This window comes from Rana temporaria, chromosome 1, assembly GCF_905171775.1.
Source record: "Rana temporaria chromosome 1, aRanTem1.1, whole genome shotgun sequence".
NCBI lineage: Eukaryota > Metazoa > Chordata > Amphibia > Anura > Ranidae > Rana > Rana temporaria.
The window spans coordinates 660,919,785-660,944,549 of record NC_053489.1 but is presented as its reverse complement, the minus strand read 5'-3'; the positions used below and the strand labels follow the sequence as shown (position 1 = coordinate 660,944,549).

General features: G+C 42.4%; 1 protein-coding gene across 6 annotated transcripts in view; it reads left to right on the top strand.

The window, feature by feature from the left end:
- Window positions 1-24,765, top strand: part of DYSF (dysferlin) — a 412,823-nt gene that overhangs the window by 309,128 nt on the left and 78,930 nt on the right. For 5 of the 6 annotated variants that reach the window (XM_040335540.1, XM_040335536.1, XM_040335537.1 and 2 more), the window contains 7 exons: window positions 1,398-1,475; window positions 7,152-7,333; window positions 7,580-7,720; window positions 11,611-11,640; window positions 12,497-12,523; window positions 17,406-17,447; window positions 23,129-23,230. In XM_040335540.1, the coding sequence (XP_040191474.1) occupies window positions 1,398-1,475; window positions 7,152-7,333; window positions 7,580-7,720; window positions 11,611-11,640; window positions 12,497-12,523; window positions 17,406-17,447; window positions 23,129-23,230 (602 nt within the window). The remainder of the gene's footprint in view (window positions 1-1,397; window positions 1,476-7,151; window positions 7,334-7,579; window positions 7,721-11,610; window positions 11,641-12,496; window positions 12,524-17,405; window positions 17,448-23,128; window positions 23,231-24,765) is intronic. The other variant, XM_040335539.1, reaches the window with a different exon arrangement.

Below are 24,765 nucleotides of genomic sequence, written 5' to 3'. Positions count from 1 at the left end.
GTAGCGTGCTTTGGATACGGGTCTGGTATGGATTGTAGGGGGACCCCCTACGTCGATTTTTCGGCGTAGGGGGGGTCTCCTTACAACCCATACCAGACCTAAGGGCCTGGTATGCTCCTGGGGGGGGAACCCATGCCGGTTTTGATTTTACAAATTGCCGTGGAGTTCTCCCTCAGGAATGCATACCAAATGCCGACGCTAGAATTGGCGGGAATCCAAGTCGGATCCCCGTCACCTCTATGACGCGCTCGCTTGAATGTGCTTTTACATGGTGTTACTAACTTTACACCATGTAAAAGCAGCCCTAATTTTACACTTGCAAACTAAAACTTACGGCGAAAAAACGAAGCTGAAAAGCTTTGTGGATCGCCGTAAGTGCTAATTTGCATACCCGAAGCGGCATTTCGACTCGAAATGCCCCCAGCGGCGAATGCGGTACTGCATCCTAAGATCCGGCAGTGTAAGTCCCTTACACATGTCGCATCTTCTGCCTAACTTTGGAAAACTGATTCTGTGGATCAGTTCCAAAGTTAGAACCAGGGATACGACGGCGTACGCCGGCGTATCCCTTTTGTGGATTTGGCCCAATGTGCCTGTGCAGAGCTCCAACATTCACTCACAGTGATCTGTGAATGGGAAACGACAAGGTATGAGCAGACAGATACACTGACATGTCTGCAGAAGTCCTGCATGGCCCCCGTGATCAGCAAATGCGGTTAATCCTTTACAGGCTCCTAGTAAAAAAAAAAAAATGCTCTTTTGTTTTACCTTTAAAAAGATGTGCATTTATTATTATTTTTAAAAGGTGAACTTATTCTTTATTGAACATCAAGAAACAACATTTTACAGTTAGTATAAAAAAACTTGTTTCTCATCCTATTGAGTGTATCTTGTCCAAGTAAAATGTAACCAATTGACTGTTGGGTTGTAAAGGAAAAAAGCTTTCTGTGCGCAGCAGCGTCCCCAGCACCCCCTAATACTTACCTGAGCCCCATCTCTGTCCAACGATGCCCACAAGTCCCTCAGCCGTTCGGGACTCACCTGCTGATTGGCTGAGACACAGCAGCAGCGCCTTGGCTCCCGCGCCTGTCAGTCAAAGTCAGTTATCCAATCAGGGGAGAGAGGGGACGGGGGCCGAACGGCAGCTCTGTGTCTGAATGGAGCTGCAGCTCGGCTCGGGTGCCCCCATAGCAAGCTGCTTCCTGTGGGGGCACTTGAAAGGAGGGAGGGGCCAGGATCTGCAAAGAGGGACCTGAGAAGGGGAGGATCCAGGCTTCCCTGTGCAAATCCACTGCACAGAGCAGGCAAGTATAACATGTTTGTTATTTTATTTTTTAAACAAGACTTTACAATCACTTTAAGCATTATTCATGGAGATATCTTTTTTTGTGTCATAGATGGAAACCGCTACCACCTGCGTTGTTACCTCTACCAAGCCCGTAACTTGATCCCAATGGATGAAGACAGCTTTTCTGGTGAGTTTCATCTAATCTACCACAGTGTTGTATAGCCACGCGCTGACCAGGCCTTTTTTGACATTTGTTGCTTACAAGTTAAAGCGGGGGTTCACCCTATCAACGCAAAAAAAAAATTTTTTTTTTCTTTTACCATAAAATCAGGCATTGTAGCGCGAGCTACAGTATGCCTGTCCCGATTTTTTTACCCCCGTACTCACCTTGTACTCGTAGATCGAAGATACCGGGGAATGGGCGTGCCTATGGAGACGGAGGATGATTGACGGCCGGCTCTGGCGCGTCACGCTTCTCCGGAAATAGCCGAAATAGGCTTGGCTCTTCACGGCGCCTGCGCATAGCCTGTGCGCAGGCGCCGTGAAGAGCCGAGACCTACTCCGGCTGTCTTCGAGGAGAGTGACGTGCCAGGGCCGGCCGTCAATCATCCTCCCTCTCCATAGGCACGCCCATTCCCCGCGGGAGCCGAAATCTACGATGTCCGATTACAAGGTGAGTCCGGGGTTAAAAAAATCGGGACAGGCATACTGTAGCTCGCGCTACAATGCCTGTCTCGATGGTAAAATCAAGTCAGTGAGGGTGAACTACCGCTTTAAAATCTGTGGGCTAGATTCAGATAGCCCGCCGTAACTTTGTGCGGGCGTAGCGTATCTCAGATTCACCAAGAACCTGCGCCCTAAGTTACGGCGGCGTAGCGTAAATCTGCCGGCGTAAGCGCGCCTAATTCAAATTGTGAAGAGGTGGGCGTGTTTTGTGTAAATAAAACATGACCCCACGTAAATGACGTTTTTGACTAACGGCGCATGCGCCGTCCGTGAAAGTAACCCAGTGCGCATGCTCCAAATTACCCGCAAAAAGCCAATGCTTTCGGCGTGAACGTAAATTACGCACAGCCATATTCGCGAACGACTTACGCAAACAACGTAATCGACGGAAAATTTGACGCTGGCCCGACGTCCATACTTAACATAGGATACGCCTCATATAGCAGGGGTAACTTTACGCTGGAAAAAGCCTTACGGAAACTACGTAAAAAAAATTCGCCGGGCGGACGTACGTTTCTGAATCGGCGTATCTACCTAATTTGCATATTCCTCGCATAAATCGACGGAAGCGCCACCTAGCGGCCAGCGTAAATATGCAACTAAGATACAACGGCGTAAGAGACTTACGCCAGTCGGATCTTAGCAAAATTCCGGCGTATCTTGTTTTCTGAATACAGAAAAAAGATACGCCGGAGCATCCTAGAAGTTACGCGGCATACCAATAGATACGCCAGCGTAACTTTTTTATGAATCTACCCCTGTATTTTTTGCTAGAAATTTACTTAGAACTCCCAAAAGTTTTATATATACACATATATATATATATATATATATATATATATATTTAGCAGACTCTAGAGAATAAAATGCAATATTTTTTGTCACACTGTATTTGTGCAGCGGTCTTTCAAACACAATGAGTTTGTAATGTGTGTGGATTGGTCCCATCTATAACCAGTGTTAATTATGGCAGAAAATTTCGACTTAGTTTTAGTCTTAGGACTAAAATGGCATTTTAGTTTTAGTCCCATTTTAATCTTCTGCAATTGTTTTAGTTTTAGTCGTATTTAGTCGACTAAAACTCATTTTAGTCATCTAAAATCGAATGGGTGTAATTAAATTGTAATGCGTTGGTTAACATTTTTCTACAATTTCCAAACTCATTATTACAGCTGGAGTGAAAAATCTAATATGTTATTATTGATGGTATTGAGTTATGAACATGCACTACAGACCAGTGTTCATTTTGAAGTCAAATTTCAATTTTGTTTTCGTCTGAGAAAAATGCCATTTTATTAATTGGTCATTAAATACTATCGTGTGTGGGCTCCAGAGCATTTTTCTCGACGTGAAAAATGGGCATTAAAAATTTAGAACATGCTCTAATTTTTCTCGTCGTGAAAAACGGTCGTGTGTGGGCTTTAATGACGGGAAAAAAAGCGCATGCTCATAAGCAAGTTATGAGACGGGAGCGCTCATTCTGGTAAAACTAGCGTTCATAATGGAGATAGCACATTCATCGCGCTGTAAAACCCCATACACACTATCAGTTTTCCTGCAGGTTTTTCACTTTAGGTTTACCAAAACCATCTAATATGAGGTCAAACCTTAAGACCTCGTACACGCGATAGGTTAACCAGAGGACAACGGTCTGTGGGCCCCTGTGGGCCCCATAGGTTATTTAACCATCGGTTAAAAAAAAGCCAACTTGCTTTAAATTTAACCGATGGATTCCTAACCGATAGGTCAAAACTAGGGATGCACCGATATATCGGTGGCCGATACATATTGGCTGAAAATAGCTGTTTTTGGGACATGCCGAACCAGCATAAAAATTGCCGATAATGACTGCTCGCACAATCACCGCTGACTGTCCTGTGTCCTCCTCCAGCCCCCCTCCGTTTTGCTGCAGTCTCTCTCCCTCCATGTCCCCCTCGGCGTTTCCTTCTCCTCCTTGTCCCCCTCTGTTTTTCCTTCTCCTCCGTGTCCCCCTCGGTTTTTGCTTCTCCTCCGTGTCCCCCTCGGTTTTTCCTTTTCCTCCGTGTCCCCCTCGGTGTTTCCTTCTCCCCCGTGTCCCCCGCCGTGTTTCTCTCTCCCTCCGTGTATCCCTCCGCGTATCCCACCGTGTATCCCGCTGTGTATCCCTCCGTGTATCCCGCCGTGTATCACGCCGTGTTTCTCTCTCCTTCCGTACTCCTCCTCCACCCCCTGGAACTGTCAGGATGGAGAGCGGGGTAGGAGCCGGTAAATCCGGCTCCTTACTGTTCCGAATGGACAGAGTCAGTGATGACTGAATGTCCATTCACATACAGTGCCTTGCGAAAGTATTCGGCCCCCTTGAACTTTGCGACCTTTTGCCACATTTCAAGCTACAAACATAAAGATATAAAACTGTATTTTTTTTTGAAGAATCAACAACAAGTGAGACACAATCATGAAGTGGAACAAAATTTATTGGATATTTCAAACTTTAAAAAAAAATAAAAAACTGAAAAATTGGGCGTGCAAAATTATTCAGCCCCTTTACTTTCAGTGCAGCAAACTCTCTCCAGAAGTTCAGTGAGGATCTCTGAATGATCCAATGTTGACCTAAATGACTAATGATGATAAATAGAATCCACCTGTGTAATCAAGTCTCTGTATAAATGCACCTGCACTGTGATAGTCTCAGAGGTCCGTTTAAAGCGCAGAGAGCATCATGAAGAACAAGGAACACACCAGGCAGGTCCAAGATACTGTTGTGGAGAAGTTTAAAGCCGGATTTGGATACAAAAAGATTTCCCAAGCTTTAAACATCCCAAGGAGCACTGTGCAAGCGATAATATTGAAATGGAAGGAGTATCAGACCACTGCAAATCTACGAAGACCTGGCCGTCCCTCTAAACTTTCAGCTCATACAAGGAGAAGACTGATCAGAGATGCAGCCAAGAGGCCCATGATCACTCTGGATGAACTGCAGAGATCTACAGCTGAGGTGGGAGACTCTGTCCATTCTGCACAAATCTGGCCTTTATGGAAGAGTGGCAAGAAGAAAACCATTTCTTAAAGATATCCATAAAAAGTGTAGTTTAAAGTTTGCCACAAGCCACCTGGGAGACACACCAAACATGTGGAAGAAGGTGCTCTGGTCAGATGAAACCAAAATCAAACTTTTTGGCAACAATGCAAAACGTTATGTTTGGCTTAAAAGCAACACAGCTCATCACCCTGAACACACCATCCCCACTGTGAAACATGGTGGTGGCAGCATCATGGTTTGGGCCTGCTTTTCTTCAGCAGGGACAGGGAAGATGGTTAAAATTGATGAGAAGATGTATGGAGCCAAATACAGGACCATTCTGGAAGAAAACCTGATGGAGTCTGCAAAACACCTGAGACTGGGACGGAGATTTGTCTTCCAACAAGACAATGATCCAAAACATAAAGCAAAATCTACAATGGAATGGTTCACAAATAAACATATCCAGGTGTTAGAATGGCCAAGTCAAAGTCCAGACCTGAATCCAACCGAGAATCTGTGGAAAAAACTGAAAACTGCTGTTCACAAACGCTCTCCATCCAACCTCACTGAGCTCGAGCGGTTTTGCAAGGAGGAATGGGCAAAAATGTCAGTCTCTCGATGTTCAAAACTGATAGAGACATACCCCAAGCGACTTACAGCTGTAATCACAGCAAAAGGCGGCGCTACAAAGTATTAACTTAAGGGGGCTGAATAATTTTGCACGCCCAATTTTTCAGTTTTTTATTTTTTTTAAAAGTTTGAAATATCCAATAAATTTCGTTCCACTTCATGATTGTGTCCCACTTGTTGTTGATTCTTCAAAAAAATTACAGTTTTATATCTTTATGTTTGAAGCCTGAAATGTGGCAAAAGGTCGCAAAGTTCAAGGGGATCAAATACTTTCGCAAGGCACTGTAACTGAAACATCGTAAACTGTGTTTACAATGTTTCAGTTTATGAATGAAGAGAAGCCGCTGTCTTCTCTCCATTCATTTTCAGCGCAGCTGAAGCTGCAAAGAAAGGGATTGGGGAATCTGTGTCCCTAGTCCCTTTCCCTGTCTCAGAGGGGAGATGTCAGAGGTCTGTTAAGACCCCTGATATCTCACCAAAGCCCCCCCCCCCCCCAACAGGGCTGATTAAAAAATAAAAAAATAAATTGCAATAAATAATTTACAAAATAAAATGTAAATAATAATAAAAAATAAAATGTAAATAATAATAAAAAATAAAATGTAAATAATAATAAAAAATAAAAAAACACACTGACAATCCACTACCCCCCCTCAAAAAAAAATATCACTGTAAAAAAAAAAAAATAGTAAAAAAAAAAATAGAAAAAGCACCATAAAAAAAATAGTAATTATTTAAAAAAAAAAGAAAAGTAATTTTCGGTTTCAGTTTTGGCCTGACATTTTTTTTTTTTTTTTCGGTTTTGTTTCGGTTCTGAAATTTCCATTTCGGTGCACCACTAGTCAAAACTGATCGTTATAAGGCAGAACCAACGGTTAAAAATCTACGCATGCTCAGAATCAAGTCGACGCATGCTTGGAAGCATTGAACTTCATTTTTTTCAGCACGTCGTTGTGTTTTACATCACCGCGTTCTGACACAATCGTTTTTTTAACCGAAATCGGCAAAAGCAGCCCCAAGAGTGGCGCCATCCGAATGGAACTTCCCCTTTATAGTGCCGCCGTACGTGTTGTACGTCACCATGCTTTGCTCCAGCATTTTTTTTTCACGATCGTGTGTATGCAAGGCAGGCTTGACAAGAATCACGTAGAGAAAAACATTGTTTTTTCCATGACATTAAAAACAGTCGTGTGTACGCGGCATTAGTCTTTTGACTATAATGTAATTTTAGTCGTATTTTAGTAATCTCAGTTGTTTTAGTCGTATTTTAGTCGACTAAAATAGTATTCATTTAGTCTACTAAAATGTTTTAGTCGACTAAATTAACACCATCTAGAACTTCCTGTTTGCGCTGCCCTTAGCCCTTAGCCCTTAGCCCCGGGCGTATACTGGCCTAAATGTTGGTAGCACTCACTGGACATGTGCACCTACCTACAGTTTTGTTTTAATTCTAGGCTTAAAGGGCCATCGATTGACGACCTCCCTCCTGTCTTTTTCTGTTTCCAGACCCGTATGCCATTGTGTCATTCCTCCATCAGAGCCAGAAGACAGTGGTGTTGAAAAACACTTTAAACCCAACCTGGGACCAGACGCTCATCTTCCACGAGATAGAAATATTTGGAGGCCCGGAGATGATAGCGGAGGTTCCTCCCAGTATTGTGGTGGAGATATACGACCATGACACCTATGTGAGTACATGAAGAGGCAGCAGACTGACCTGTAAAGTTATTATGAGCTGCTGTGTAGCAGGGAGTAATTGATAAAGATTATTTTTATGTTTTATTAATATATTATAAACCTCTATCTTGGTACAATGATTTCACCGAGGTAGGTAGTGTAGCAGTAACGGCTCCATCTTGGTCCTCAATATGGCAAAAGTGAGTCATTATTGTGTGCAGTACAACCATAATAACTTGTTGGCTCCTGTTTTGTAGGGGGCAGATGAATACATGGGCCGGTGTATCTGTAAGCCCAGTCTACAGCGTCTACCAAAACTATCCTGGCATCCAATATTTATGGGTGAGAAGAATACAGGTGAACTCCTGGCATCCTTTGAACTCATCCACAGGGAAAAGGTAAATACTTTCTAGAATAACTTCTATCATGACTTTAACCCGTAGTGCAGGGGTCTCCAAACCGTGGCCCTGGGGCCAGATGCGGCCCTTAGCTTGCTTTTATGCGGCCTTCTGGGCTCTATTTCACCCATTGATACCAACAATGGGACATAATTCCTCCCCACTCACACCAATGAAGGGACACAATGATACCAAGGATGGGGCACAATTTCTCAGAGTGACACCAATAATGGGGCCCAATTTCTCCCAATGACACCAATAATGGGGTTCAATGATAGGGGACAATTCCTCCAATGATGAGGCACTATTCCCCCCCCCCAATGATACCCACGATGGGGAACAATTTCTTCCAATGACACCAATGATAGGGGATGTAACGGAATGACCCGTGACAAACAGAGACTTTGGAAGGATGAGGGGTACTTCTGTGCCAGCGTCACTAATAACTCTTGTGTCTAGGGTCACCCTGTGTCCCTTTTGGGCATAGGGTGACTGAGAAATATTAATTAGAAATTACATGACCGGGGACATTACTGATGGCTCATATTGCAGGATCTTGAGATATTGCAAAGTGTTGGTTTATTCTGACCCTACCGGTCAATAGAATGACTCTTTCAATGCTTAGCCCAGGCTATTGAGTTGTTAAATGAGGCTGGCTCCTGAAAGGCCTTTCATTGTGTGATAACACTGTTTAAAGCCTATTGATGATCAGGTGTGAATACCTTTCTGTCGGAGATAGACCGTCTGTCTAAAGATGTGGGTTGATTGGAACTCATTGTGTGATGGTGTTCTGTTTGAATTCTATTAATAAAGGAATGTGACTTCTCAGGTGTAGTGATTAGGTCATGTTAATTATAGACCGGCGCCGAAATGTCTGGAATGTTTAGTAATTAGCCCATCTGAAGGTGTATTGAAGCCCCCCCAGTGTGTGATGCGTGGGTGGAGAGTTTGATTGTTCCTGTGATTACTGAAACATGCCTTGTAAACTGTATATAAACTTGAGAGCTAACCATTAAAAGTGTTCATACATTTTGAAGCAGAGAATAGAGCTGTCAGTCTCATTTTCTGGGGAATTGATATGGATCGTGTCTGCTGGTTTGTCTGTGTGTCGGATAAGCTGTCGTGGGTTGATGGAAGGTCGTAAACGGTGGTGACCGTTACAGGGGACAAGTCCTCCAATGACACCAATGATGAGGCACTATTCTCTCCCAATGATAGGGCACAATTTCTCCCAATGGCACCAATAATGGGGCCCAACGACATCAATGATGGGGCACAATTCCTCCAATGATGGGGCACTATTCCCCCCCAATGATACCAACGATGGGGAACAATTTCTCCCAGTGACACCAATAATGGGTCCCAATGTCACCAATGATTGGGCACAATTCCCCCAATGATACCAATGATGGGAAATCATTTCTTCCAATGACACCAATACTGGGGTCCAATGACACCAATACAGGGGACAATTCCTCCAAGTGATTCCAACAATGGGGCACAATTTCTCCCAGTGACACAAATGGTAGGGCACAATTACTCCCACTGACACAAACAATGGGACATTATTATTTTTTTACAGTCCGGTCCCCCCAAAATCTGCAGGACAGCCCTTTGTTTAGAACGTTTTTAGACCCTTGCCCTAGTGAGTAAGGGTAAAACAAATATTAATGCAGAAACACAATTTTGCAACTTTGAAATGTGTTAGTAAAACCGTACATATCACTGCAACTACTTTGTGTATCCAGGTGGATTATACCGCGTTTTTTTTTCTCAGGACAAATTGGGCTTTCTTTTGGTGTTAAATTGTGATTTAATTTTTTATTATTAAGAGAAAACTGGCCCAAAATATGAATAAAAAAAGTTTTTAAATGTAGCTGTACATTTATTTCTACTACCATAGCCTACCACCAAAGAGCAACCCAAAATAAATTATCCTGCACCTGACAATTGCAGCGATACCACCAGAGCTTTTTTTCTTAGAAAATAGGTGCAGGAACTCAACCACGACCCTGTTCAGATTTCAAAAACAGTACAAGGGTCTTAAAGGGGCATTAAATACCTGGATTGAATTACATACAGACTACAGAGTTCAGGGGCTTACACACAGAGGGGCAGATCCTCAAAGAAATTACGCCGGCGTATCTGTTGATACGCCGCGTAATTTAAAATTTTGCGTGTTGTATCTTTGTTTTGGTATCCACCAAACAAGATACGACTGCATCTGTGTTAGATCCGGCGGCCGCTGGGTGGCGTTCACGTCGTAATCCGCGTCGAGTATGCAAATTAGCTATTTCCGACGATCCACAAACGTACGAGCGGCCGTCGCATTCTTTTACGTCGTTTCCGTTCGGCTTTTTCCGGCGTATAGTTAAAGCTGCTATCTGGTGGCGTACTCAATGTTAAGTATGGCCGTCGTTCCCGCGTATAATTTTGAAAATTTTACGTTGTTTGCGTAAGTCGTCCGTGAATGGGGCTGGACGCCATTTACGTTCACGTCGAAAACAATGACTTCCTTGCGACGTCATTTGGAGCAATGCACCCTGGGAGTTTTGACGGACGGGGCATGCGCAGTTCGTTCGGCGCAGGGACGCGCTTCATTTAAATGAAACACACCCCCTACTCGCCGCATTTGAATTCCGCGCCCTTTCGCCGCGAGAGATACACTACACCGACGTAACTTACGGCCCAAATTCGCTAGAGCCATTTAGATGCATTCGAGCATTAATGTATTACAGCATGAAGAAACATTTTTATGGGACTTTTAAGGTGCAAAAATACAAAACAAATATAGAAAAAGATAGAATTTTAATAGATTAAAAATTCATTTAAAATCAATAGAGTACATTTGACATTTTATCTTTATTTATAAACAAAATGTGCAAACTGATTAGGTCTTGACATGTTTCACCATTACAATGGCTTCTTCAGGAGAACTGTAGTATCATGCACTGTATATAAGATCACTATAAAAAAATGTTTTTAGACAAATGTACACACATAAAGAATTTTTATATCAAACAAATCCAGATTATTTTCAATCTTCCAAATTTGACAGAAAACATATAGCACACTATAATGGTTCAAGTTCATACCCATGTATTCAGTAGATGGATGAACTTAAAATATGGATGGATAAAATTGGATCAACTGGTAGTACCATAGAGAGGGATATTGAAATAGTTTGGAATGCCCATTATAGGTTCATTTATTAATCAAAAGTATGATTTAAAATTAATTCAACAAATAACCCACATTAATGCATTACAATGGGCAGAATAAATGAATATTCTGGCCAATGGAATGCAATAATGCTCAACCGCTTGATGCGCCTAAACGCTCATAAATGTGTGTGCAATATGTGGCTTTTTTAAAGAAGTATTTTTCCTGCTAGGACTAAAAGCATTCAGAGGGGCTAAACAAACGCCCTGCGTTCATGAAGCCTTAGGCCCCTTTCACACAGGGCAGATTTGCTCAGCAGACTCCGCCAGTTCAGTGGGAGATCGCTCCGTTGATCCCCGCTGAGCCGGTGGATGACAGGTCCATCTCTGCTCACTGTGCAGAAATGGACCTGTCAGAGCCCCGCTGTCCTCTATGGGAGATCGGATGAAAACGGATCTGCCTATGCGATCCCATCCGCTGGGCGGATGGCGAGTGTATCGCCATATGTCTGTTTTGAGTGGATCGTTTTGGATTGGATGGCAGGCGGGTGTCAGCAGACACATCTCCGCTGACATCCGAAGTCAATGGGTGGCCTACTCGGATCCGCCTGAAAAATGGACAAGCGGATCTGAGAGCGCCTATTGTGTGAAAGAGGCCTTCGTTGTAACAGATTTAATTATTGTATCTTCTTTAACTGTGTTGGGTGACTTTCTTTTTCTCTGTTGTAGCCTGCCCTGCACCACATGCCTGGTCTGGAGGTGAGTGACCTTTTATAATTAGAATCTCTGTACCCATTTTCTAGGATTTATTCCTCCTTCCCCACAGGTAAAACAGTAGTGTAGGCAGTTGCAGACAGGTGAGGGTTTAGATATATTTTAAATGTCATCTCTGTTGAAACAAGAATCTAAAGGCCAAAAAGTCCCGGACGAGCCCCCAAATGTTTTGATTGTGTGTCTAATAAAGGTTCTTGCGGTAAAACCAAGGAAGCTTAGACTTCTGTAGTGTATTAATGCCTTTACCAAACAGAAAAGCCGCACATACAACTGAACAAAACACAATTCATAGCTAAAAAAATATATGCCTACAACATGCACAAGCCAATTATTCTTTTCTAGCAAAAAAAAGCATGTACAATATGTATGCAATAAGTATACTAAACCGTTACTCAACTTAAAGATGAGATCAAGATGGAATGTCCTTCATGGTTCTTTCTCCAACATAAAACATCTCCAAAGTTCTCCATCTTCTGGCAGCCATGTCTTGCCTCTTTGTCTTCCAAAACCAATTCTACCTGTCTCAACACATGCTTATTTCAAAATCGTATGCCCCTCCCCTCAACTTCTGCTTACATCACATCCTGTCCTCTGCTTAGCTCCTATCCCAATCCGACTGGTTTATTTGCCTAGACTTTCAAAACAGCACATGGGCTTAAAAATCTAACTATGCAATATAGCAAATAAATCTGCTATAAAATCACCTAAATATCCATAGCAACACAGATGGCCAAGCAATAGACATTCAAAATTTCACTCCAACCTGTTGATTATGGTCAGCCTATGTCTTTATGTGCTGTTTGTAGATGATGTGTCTCATTAGATACTTTATTTCCAACAGGGTGAAGTCTCTGGAGTTCTCAGTGAGGTAAGTGCATCAGATTCTGTAGAGGCAGCTATTTTATGAGTGGAACCCATACCTAGAAGCAACACTAATGTAGGAGTTTTTAGATAATACCAGCGAACTTTGGTGAAATAAAAATAGCGGGATGTAACTTGTACAGTAGTTCTGGTCAGCCATATTCCTACTGATGGGTGGTTTGTTATTTCACAGTGTTATAAAGCATTATCTGGTAAATGTTTAAACAGTGATGAGCAGCTTGATGTATATTGAATAAACACAGGGTGAATGGACAATATAGGTAGAATACTGAGAAGGTATGTAATAGTGTTGAACAAAGAATAACAGGCAATGAAGCTATCACAGTAACTGGTAAGTTTACGAGTAGTTTCCACACTTGACTACTAGGTATCAGCATAATGTGATATAACTGAGTGTCAAAAAAGTGGTGTAGCATTCAAATAATACATTTACTTTCAGTTCCCTAGAAATGGGGTTCCAAACTTCTCTCCAGAGGCTGACTGCAGTGCAGTATTAGTTCAGGTAGTGTGAAGTAGGGAACCCCAGGCAGGCTCCACAAAAGGAAGGCTTTCGGAGTCTTTGGTCTGGAAGGTAATTCCACCCCCCTGGAAAGGCAGTTTTCCAGATCCAGGTGGCACAGTATCAACTGTGACTGGAGTTAACAAAGAAGCTTGCCGGCAGTCGTACACCGGATACAATATTGGAAGGCCCAATGCCTGGTAGCAGTTCACAGGCTTAGTCACTGCAGTCCCATCAGCTGTGGTTTCTCTGGGCCTTGGAGTGCATGAGGAGCTGGAATTTATAAGTCCATGGGTGTGTCCAGGTGGTGGACAGTGCCTTTTATGGGAAGCTGTCAAACTTAGACTTGTAACTCTCTGCTGTCAAAGAAACAAGTCCCCTGCCCTCTGCAAAACACAGGTGGTATGAATGAGGGCATAGAAAATATTCTGTGTTTTTCTTTGTATTCCAAAATCTATACCTCTGCATTCTGAATTTTGTCATTAATAGTCAATGGAAAAGTGCACCCTATATTGGTGGTCAGAGAAGGATCCTCTTACTGTGGCGGACAGTTGAGAAGGAACCCCTAAATTGGTGGCCAGTGAAGGAGGTCATCTTACATTGGTGGTCAGTGGAGGAGGGCCCCTATATTACTAATCAGTGAAGGGTCCTCTTACTTTGGTGGTCAGCTGAGAAGGGCCCCTTACATTGGTGGTCAGCGGAGGAGGTCCCCTTACATTGGTGGTCAGCGGAGGAGGGCCCCTTACATTGGTGGTCAGCTGAGAAGGGCCCCTTACATTGGTGGTCAGCTGAGAAGGGCCCCTTACATTGGTGGTCAGCTGAGAAGGGCCCCTTACATTGGTGGTCAGCTGAGAAGGGCCCCTTACATTGGTGGTCAGCTGAGAAGGGCCCCTTACATTGGTGGTCAGCTGAGAAGGGTCCCTTACATTGGTGGTCAGCTGAGAAGGGTCCCTTACATTGGTGGTAAGTGACCATCAAAGTTTTTTTGAAAATACTTGGAGTAATAGGGACACCTCCAGCGAACAAAGAAAATCAAATTAACTTTGCACTCGCAATTAGGCCACAAGGGCATTTGCTGTGTTGTCAAATCTTTTAGCAGACATTTGTTATTAAGAACAAGAATATTGCTTTAGAGAGTTGTTTGCAGATGTTTGAAGGCATTCTTGGCAACAGAAACATGTGTTCCCTCACCATTGTACCAGTTTGAATATGCATGCCAGCATGGCTCACTGCTTCTTATGATGACCTCACTCATTCTATAATATTCTAATTCTGTCTGCTACGTTTTCTGTGCAAGCTTAGAAAGGCCTGTACTGTATATCCTTGTGATTTTTTTCCCATATACTCTACCTGTGGTAATAGATCATTTTACTGTGTCTGGCACTGGCAGAAGAAGGGCTAAAGTCAGCCTGTTCTAAAAGTGCCTAAGGCAGAGGTCTCACAACTTTCTAAACAAGGGGCAAGTTTACTGTCCTTCAGATTTTTGGGGGCCAGACCATGGCCATGAGGAGTAGAACATTTTCTGGCATCGAGGGAAAACAATGCCCCATCTTTGGTATCAGTGAGAGGAATTTGTAAGGTACCTGTGGTAGGTAATGTTCGAAGAGGAGCTTGTGTGCTCAGGATTCAGGTGAAAACTTAGTCAGGCAGATCAGGTCGGCAATGGATCAGGCAAAGCGGTACACGATCTAAATCCCGAGCGTGGTCAGGCAGGCAGAGGTCATACATGAACTGGCATTGAAGTACAAAATTAGCAGGCTAGAGAGTAGTCAGGAATTTAGGCAGAAGTTCACACACAGCAATCAGAGCCACAAAGCTTATCACAACATCCAGGGAGCTAGTCCAACAAATGGGCACTGAAAGACGGGAAGTTCTGCTATTTATGGGCTGCTTTGATTGTAGATTGTCCACAGCTGGCAGCAGGTGGAGCTAGTGAGTCCAAGGTAATGCTTCAAACATGGCCATAACTCCAGAGCTCCTCTGGAGCTCGTTGGTGTCATCGGATAAATTAGTGCCCCAAGGGTCAGATAAAAGCAAGAAAAGCCCCCAGACAGCAGTTTGGAGACCACTAAGGTAACACCTTGCCGAAGTAAATGGTGCTACCTGGAAGTACTTAATCTTCAAGTCCACCCCTTGTCCCCTTGTCCCTCTTAGATCCTAGGCCCAGCTTGTACATGAGATCTTGACTTCCCACCCAAGTCAAGATTAAGACCAGTTGGGTTTTTATTGCTATAATGCTATATATGATCCGCAAAGCACACAAATTCCTCACAATGCCAAAAAGTAGTTAGAGTTACTGGCAAATAAATGATGGCACCATGAAAAACACTTACGGTGTTGTTGTGTCTACAGCAGTGGTCATCAACCCTGTCCTCAGGGCCCACTAACAGGCCAGGTTTGCAAGATAACTGAAATACATCACAGGGGATATCATTTGCTGCTCAGTGATTGCAGTATTCTAGTCTGCATCTCGAAGGTAATACATAAAACCTGGCCTGTTAATGGGCCCCGAGGACAGGGTTGATGACCACTGGTCTACAGGATGGGAAATAAATGGAAATCTTCCCAGTAGGACATAGATGAGACAAAAGGAGGAGTTTTATATATACTCTATTTTCATCTTGGGCAGAAGTAATATCACCATCTACAGCTCAGGCCTAGTATTCAAAGCGCTAGACAGGAACAAAGGGATTGATCTAAATTCTACTACAGGTGAAGGCACCACAAGATGCCAACAAATCAACACTGTAGTATAGCTAATAGAACTTGTTTTAATCCCTATGATGTCAGACATTGATGTTGGAATTGATGTTGTGACATGTTGGATAGTAAGTTTGTTAGTAAGGGTCATTAAGTGGACACCGCCCTTCTTTGACACTTCATCACTAGAATTGCTCAACGGTGATACCAAGTGTCCCAGGTTCAACCCCCTTAGTTCTACACCCACTTGTTACATCTTGTAGGGCAGATGTTGTCTTTCCTTTTATCCCAATCCAAGTGCTCCTTTTTTTTTTATTTGCTCTATTTGATAAGGACTTCATTGCTTGTTGGAGGGAGCAACCTCTCACTCCCATCTTCTTCAGAAGGCTTGTTGTAGGTGTACCAACAAAACCCCTACATCCCAGTAATACAAGCAAAAAATCGATCTTTCATCCATTTTGAGCAACTTCAGTTGTCAATTCTTCAACACTATCTTCCCATTGTAAGGTCAATTCTACAACGTATTCCAATTTACACAGGACCATTGGCTGGAGTGTTGTAGCCCCAATGTTTGGGGGTGAAGCCTCGTACACACGACTGAGGAACTCGACGGGCGAAAAGCACATCGTTTTCCTCGTCGAGTTCCTAGTTAGGCTGTCGAGGAACTCGACTAGGCAAGTTTCTCCATTCCCGTCGAGGAAATAGAGAACTTGCTCTCTTTTTGGCTCGTCGAGTTTCTCGACAGTTTCCTCTACGAAAATGTACACACGACCGGTTTCCTCGGCAAAAAAATATCTCCCAGCAAGTTTCTTGCTGGTTTTTGCCGAGAAACTCGGTCGTGTGTACAAGGCTTGACACAAGCAACCAAAAGGAAAATCAAACCCTTTCAATCAACTATACCCCCAACCTAGAGAACCTTTGGCCAATGTGCTGTGTTATGTAAAGGTCTCAAACACAGCAACTGTTTCCTGTTCCTGGTGTTTTGATGTATTGTGTGTTGATCTATTCATTCGAATAGTTGAAGGGCTATTTCCACATTCTGATAAATGCTAGCAAATTATCAATCATTTTCATTTTGGCTCTACATCTTTAATTGCTTTCGTATAAACTTAGGGGAATCAATCATTATGACTGATTAGAACATTCCAGCCTTTTTGCAGACGATGGAGTGGTTTATGAAACTATTACATTTTAAGACCCCACTTACACTTCTTGAGTTGCAATGCGATTTTTTTTTTCATGGCTTGCATTGCATCGATGTGCATTTATTTCACAACAGCATTACCATATTACCATGCCTTGCATTGTCGTGTGCTAAAAACAAAATTGGACTTGCACTACTTTTTTTCCACTATAAACCACTGCATATTGGCACAATGCACCAGAGTGAACTGCTCCCATTCACATACCCCATCTTGTACAGGTCCTTGTGTTGGCATGCATTAAAAAAAAGAAAATATGCCACTGCATCCGATGTGAATGAACCCTTAAAAATAAAGAATCTATAAGATATAAAAGATGAAATAAGTAGAAAATTATTTGTGAATTTTAAAATGTTTAAAGTGTTTTTTTTTTCGTGGAAATTCACTTATATGCGGAATGGTTCAAGTGTTTGTGTTTTCTCTCCTCACTTTCTTTTCCTGTTCTCTCCTCTTTGGAATTGGCTCAGCTTCTTGTTCCGGGTTTCTACACTGAGAAACTTCTAGACTTGGTATACTTTGGTTATTGTTCTATATGCCGCTAAACTATTCTAACCCGACCCAAATCTTCCTATCTGCCCTCCTTGGCTGCTTTCCACTATTTTTTTTTTTCTTTTTGTTTTGCAAAAAAGAAACGGGTCAGCTGATGCTTCTTGGGTTGGTAAACTGTTTACGGACACCAACTTTGTAAAAAAAGCTTTAAATCAGGAACAAAATTTAAAATGTTAATCCAGAAAACAAAAAAGGGTAAACGCAATGGACAGCTTGGTCCCTTTCTGCCGTCACTCTTTTATATTTGTTAATGACTGGTGACATCTTTTGAATGGGCACCCTATTTTGCCGATATTTGATAATTGAAAGCAGTCTCTGGTGTAGACTAGCCATAAAGGCTCGGCTCAGACTGCCGTGATGTGGGACATGTGAAATCCCATGATGGTCAATGAGAGCTGTCTTAATTGGCACTACTAAAGTTCCTCCGACTTTAGAAAAGGTTCCTGTACTACTTCAAGGCAACTTCTATTCGACTTGTTCCCATAGACTTTAATGGAAGTCTCCTCCATGTCCGATGCTCATCTATATTGATGTGATTCGGATCTGACATTACAGGAAGATTACAAGTTGCTTTTTTGAATAGAGATAGGGTTCGTTGGGACCCCAAGAGGCCCAAAGAAGCCAGGGGGGTAGATGGGGGCTGGTGGACTATATCGGTACTAGGTAAGTCAGTTATACAGGTGAATATAATAAAGGTACAAAAGTTCAATTTATTAAAAGTAACATAAGGGAGATGAGGAGTACACAATATTTTAAAATTACAACAGTAGTAATGTAAAACAGATAGATTATACGACCAGCCAACACATCATAGAGATGGTATATAGCCCTAGTCTGAGGGCGGCGATGAAGCGGAGGGGGTCATATAGATCAGGATCTCTACTAGTTTCGCTACTTGTGGTAGCTTCGTCAGGAGATATTGGTCTAAAAAATGACAATATATAATTGACTCAAGTCGCATTCAAGTTGCACTGAAGTTGCCTGGCAAAGTCACACGACTTTTAGGTTGCGGCAGTGTGAACCGAGCCTTAAAGGGGTTGTAAAGGTTTGTTTTTTATTTTCTAAATAGGTTCCTTTAAGCTAGTGCATTTTTGGTTCACTTACCCTTTCCTTCGATTTCCCTTCTAAATGTTTTTTTCCTTTGCCTGAATTTCTCACTTCCTGTTCCTCCTCAGTAAGCTTGCCCCCATCATCCGAGCCGTTCTGGCTGGGGGTTAGTCAGCATGCTCGCCCCCTCCCTTTCCCTGCGGGGAGACGCTGTGAACACAAGGGAGGGGGTGAGCACGCTGACTAACCCCCAGCCAGAACAGCTCAGATGATGGGGGCAAGCTTACTGAGGAGGAACAGGAAGTGAGAAATTCAGACAAAGAAAAAAAACATTTAGAAGGGAAATCGAAGGAAAAGGTAAGTAAACCAAAAATGCACTAGCTTAAACGAACCTTTACAACCCCTTTAAGCCTCATACACGCGATGACAGACTGTTGTCGCATAATCCGACCGTTTGTATGCTCCATCGGACAGTTGTCGGATTTTCCGATAACAAATGTTGGCTAGCATGCTTTAAAATTTTCCAACAACAAATGTGTCTTGTCGGATTTTCCAATCGTGTGTACGCAAGTCCTTGGCAAAAAATCCAAAAAAGACGAATGCTCAGAAGCAATGCTAATAATAAGACAACAGTTACCCAAAGGGTGGCGCTAAAGAGCTGAAAAAGCACGTAGTTTTGTGTTTGTTGGATGACAATTCTTTGCCGTTTGTATGCAAGACAAGTTCACGGCCATAGCCCTTCGGACAAAAGTCCTACGCCTTGTCTGATGGAAATCCGATTGTGTGTACAAGGCTTAGACTAAGAAAATATTTTAACAGTATATTACTGTTTAAGATTTTTTTGCAAATTTTGCTTAAAATGCAGCTTGTTTTCCGCTTTTACTAACAAGAATTGTTCTTAAAGGCATTGTACACTTTTAAAAGTTTTGTTGTCTTAGCTAAATATTTGGATGGTTTCACACTGGCACGCTGCGGTGTGGGTGCAGCGCAGTGTACCCACAGTTTTCGTGCGGGTTACCTGTGGTTTCCCCATAGACTTCTATTAGATTGAGCATCTAAAGATGCAGCATGCATGACTTTTGATGTGCTTTCAGAAAACACTAATCTAATAGAAGTTTTTGGGACACCCGCGTTGCGGCCAAACCTCAGCGTGGCAATGTGAGCCCACCCTTAGTGAAGGTGTTTTACTTGTGTCATTTGTTTGCCTTACCCTGTAATGATAGGCTTAAACATGTGCAATTTGTTTAGTTACAAATTTGTTAATTGGGAAATACCTGAATTAATGAAAATTAAAAAATCTGTCAATTTGAAAATCCGTCAATTTGAAAATTTAGAAATCTTAGAATTCGGAAAACTGAAAGGGGCAGATCCACAGAGATCTGCACCCGTGCAGCGTATCAGAGATACGCTACGCCGCCGTAACTTACCCGGCTTTAGTTTGAATCCTTAAAGATTTTGCGCCGTAAGTTACGGCGGCGTAGTCTATCTCTGGCGGCTTAAGGGCGCAGAATTCAAATCGGCGATTAGGGGGCGTGTTTCATTTAAATGAAGCGCGTCCCCGCGCCGAATGAACTGCGCATGCACCGTCCCTAAATTTCCTGCCGTGCATTGCGCTAAATGACGTCGCAAGGACGTCATTTTTTTTAACATAGACGTGACTTATGTACATTCCGATTCACGGACGACTTACGCAAAAAAAAAAAAAAAAATTCAAATTAACGACGGCCATACTTAACATAGCAGGTCTAACTATACGCGGCGAAATACCAGCTTTAACTATACGCCGGAAAAAGCCGACTAGAGACGCCGTAAAAAAATGCGACGGCCGCTCGTACGTTCGTGGATCGTCGGAAATAGCTAATTTGCATACCTGACGCGGAAAACGACGTGAACGCCACCCAGCGGACGTCGAAGAATTGCATCTTAGATCCGAAGGCGTACAAAGACGTACACCTGTCGGATCTAACCCAGAAGTCGTTGTATCTTGTTTTGAGGATTCAAAACAACGATACGACGCGGGAAATTTGAAAGTACGCCGGCGTATCAGTAGATACACCGGCGTACTCGCTCTGTGGATCTACCCCAAAATCCGTAAATTTAAAAATCTGGAAATAAGAACGAAAATTCAAAGAAAGAATATCCAAAAATATAAGAACAAAAATCTGAAAAATAAAAAAACGGAAAATCTGAAATAATAACTAACTAATAATAACTTAACTATTACTAACTAATAAATTATAGGTATTGGACTTTCCTTTCAAATTTTGCTGTTAGTGAACGTAATGAATATGAATTTATCCGAATTTACGAATGATCCGAAATAACACGAATGCCGCATCTAAACGCATGGAACGGAATTAATTAATTAATAATAAAAAAAAAAGTATTATTATTTATTATTAATTCATTCCGTTCCATTCGTTTAGATGCGCCATTCATTATTTCTGAAAATTCATATTCGTTATGGTCTCTAACAGCCAAATTTGAAAGGAAATTTCAATACCTATAATTTAATAATTAGTTATTAGTTAGTTAGTTAGTTAGGATTTTCGTTTTTTAGAATTTTGGATTTTCTTTCTTATTTTTTGATTTTCGAATATTCAAATTTTCGAATTTCCGTTTTTTTTGGATTTTAGAATTTACGAACTTCCGTTTTTTGGATTTTAGAATTTAGAATTTACGAATTTCCGGATTTTTGGATTTTAGAATTTACGAACTTCCGTTTTTTGGATTTTAGAATTTATGAATTTTTGGATTTTCATTTCGATCATAAAGAATGACAAGAAAGACAAATAAAAACAATAACGAATTAAACGAAAATGAACACATTTTTCAGCAGTGCACATGTCTAGATAAGCTCATGTGTTGTTTCTGCAGTTTGTAGTGTCATAACCGATCAATTCTCCTATGTTCATGTATTCATTCACCTAGCTTGTCCCTTGGATTCGCCAAAGGGACAAGATAACTTCATGTTGCATATCACACAGCATCCAATGCATGTGTTGCCAACCGCTCCGTGTTGCATCAAAAATGTGCTAACTCTACTAGTGAGCTCTCTGTGGGGGAGATTTACTAAAACTAGAGAGTGCAAAATTTGTTGCAGCTCTGCATATAAACCAATCGGCTTCCAGGTTTTATCGTTAAAGCTTAATTGAACAAGCTGAAGCTAGAAGCTGATTGGCTTCCATGCACAGCTTTACCAGAATTTGCACTCTCCAATTTTAGTAAATCAACCCCAGTGTGTCTGCGAATGTTGTGCCTGTTTGTCTCTGAATCAGATCTAAACACTGATAAGCTTTCACCTGGGCCAAAGCTTTACTGAGAGACCAAAGGATTGTGTGACATGTCGTTTCTTAACCGGAAGTGTCAGTTCTCAGACTACAGACAGAGGTCCTGCATTAACCTATGTAGTGCCATGCTGAATGCCTCACAAACAGAAACTTCTGACACAGGAATGTGAAGATTTACTCTAAAGTGGGTTGTGTGTACAGGCCAACAAATGACATCACAAAGCGACATGATCAATGCACATCTTAGGCAGGTAAAAAAACGCAAGGTGCAGATAGGAAGGTTTACAATGCCTTTAAGTGTTCTAAATCACTAGGCTCTGCTCTGTGCCCTATGGTAATTGCTGCTTTATTTCCGCCATATTTGTGTTCACTGAGAGATCAGGGATTATGGAGGATTATGGGTAATTTTAACTGAAAGTGAAAGGAAAGTGGACATCCGATTGCATTTTGCTTTTGAAAATGTACACCAGCCTTGATATAACGACTCTAGTCTTCTTTATAGAGCACCTGACATAAGAGAAATATGGTCTCTGGCATAGATGGACTCCTGAAAATGATGAATTGCCTGCGGGTGAGATGCGATACGGGGGACCCACGCTGGAATGGCGCTGGTTCCAGCATTGCAATAGTGTGAACCCAGACTTAAAGCCAAAATAACAATATGAGGGCCAGGCAATCAGCATTTTCAGAAGGAGAGGTTAAAAGGGTTGTAAAGGAATTTTTTTTCCCTAAATAGCTTCCTTTTCCTTAGTGCAGTCCTGCTTCACTTACCTCATCCTTCCATTTTGTTTTTTAAATGTCCTTTTTTCTTCTGAGAAATCCTCACTTCCTGTTCTTCTGTCTGTAACTCCACACAGTAATGTGAGGCTTTCTCCCTGGTGTGGAGAAAGCCTCTTGAGGGGGGAGGGGGCGAGCAGGAGTGTCAGGACAATCTCTACTTTGCAAAAAGAGAAAGGAGCTGTGTGTTAGTGGGCGTCCTGACACTCCTGCTCGCCCCCTCAAGAGGCTTTCTCCACACCAGGGAGAAAGCCTCGCATTACTGTTTGGAGTTACAGACAGAAGAACAGGAAGTGAGGATTTCTCAGAAGAAATAAGGACATTTAAAAGCAAAATGGAAGGATGAGGTAAGTGAAGGAGGACTGCGCTAAGGTAAAGGAAGCTATTTAGGGAAAAAAAATGTTTTCCTTTACAACCCCTTTAACAGTGTCAGTCTACATATTTCTTCCATGACAGATGTACTTTAACAATCACACTTATTTATTCACATAACAAAATCAACTTACTGTTTTCATTTAATTCTGCAGTCAGAGGACTCAGACCTGCCTGTCCCTCCGATCCAGAAGAGCGCCAATATCTACATGGTGCCGAAAAATATCAGGCCCCGCATGCAGAGGACCGGTATTGAGGTGAGTGTGGGTTTCATGATATGTATTGTTTGCTAGAAAATTACTTAGAACCCCCAAATATTATATGTATTTTTTTAGTAGAGAATTAATAGGGTGATCTTGGAATATTTTATGTCACACTGTATTTGCGCAGCGGTCTTTCAAACACAATTTTTGGGGGGAAAAATACACTTTTATGAATTAAAAAAACAGTAAAGTCAGCCCAATTTTTTTGTATAATGTGAAAGAAGATGTTATGCTGAGTAAATAGATACCTAACATGTCATTCTTTGAAATTGCGCACACTCGTGGAATGGCGACAGACTACGGTACCTAAAAATCTCCACAGGCGACGCTTTAAAAAAAAATAACGGTTACCAGGTTAGAGTTACAGAGGAGGTTTGGTGCTAGAATTATTGCTCTCACTCTGACGATCGCAGTTATACCTCACATGTGTGGTTTAAACACCGTTTATATATGTGAGCGTGACTTGCGCGTGCATTTTCTTTGCTGCGCAAGCTCGCGGGGACAGGGGGGCTTTAAAAAAAAAAAAATTTTTTCATATTTTTTTTTTTTACATTTTAACTTTAAAAACAAAATAAAAAATCTGATCACTTTAATTACTGTTACAACGGATGTTTACATTCCTTGTGACAGTAATAAAAGTGATCCGATTTTTTATTTTATTTTTAAAGTGACAATGTAAAAAAATTAAAATAAATAAAATAAATACAAAAAAAAATAGGTGGTGACAGGTACTCTTTATGGAGGGATCGGGGGTCTAAAAGACCCCAAATCACTCCTTTGCACTTCAGAGTATTCAGATCGCCAAAAACAGTGATTCTGAATACTGTACTTTCTATTTTTAAAAACTGCGTCATTGGCAGCCGAGTAAACCGGAAGTGATGTCATGATGTCACTTCCGCATTTACACTAAGGCCGGGTACTAACGAGCAAACATGTACGATGAAACCGGTCCGTCGGATCGTTTTCACCGTACATGTCTGCCCGAGGGCTTCTGTACGATGGCTGTACTAACCATCGTACAGAAGTCCGCGCGTAAACAATACGCGGGGCGTGGCCGCGACGATGACGCGGCGATGACACGGCGGCGTGGGCGGGCCTGCCATTTAAATGCTTCCACGCATGCGTCAAACTCATTCGACGCATGCGAGGGACGGCGGGCGCTCGGACATGTACGGTAGGTCTGTACTGACGACCGTACATGTCCGAGCGGGCAGGATTCCAGCGGACGGTTTTAAAACACGTCCAGGAATATTTGTCTGCTGGGAAAAGGCCCGGCGGGCAAATGTTTGCTGGAAATCTGCCCGCTCGCGCCTACACACGACCAAACATGTATGCTGAAACTGGTCCGCGGACCAGTTTCAGCATACATGTTTGGTCGTGTGTACGGGGCCTAAGGAGACGGGAAGGAAGCCGTTTCCAGCTTCCTTCTAGTCTCACTCTAGCCGGCGGATTGCGGACCGGGTCTCCCGGTATGACAGGGGGCCCGGGAAGAGCGGTGGAAGGTGGCAGGAGGGGGGGGGAATCCCCTC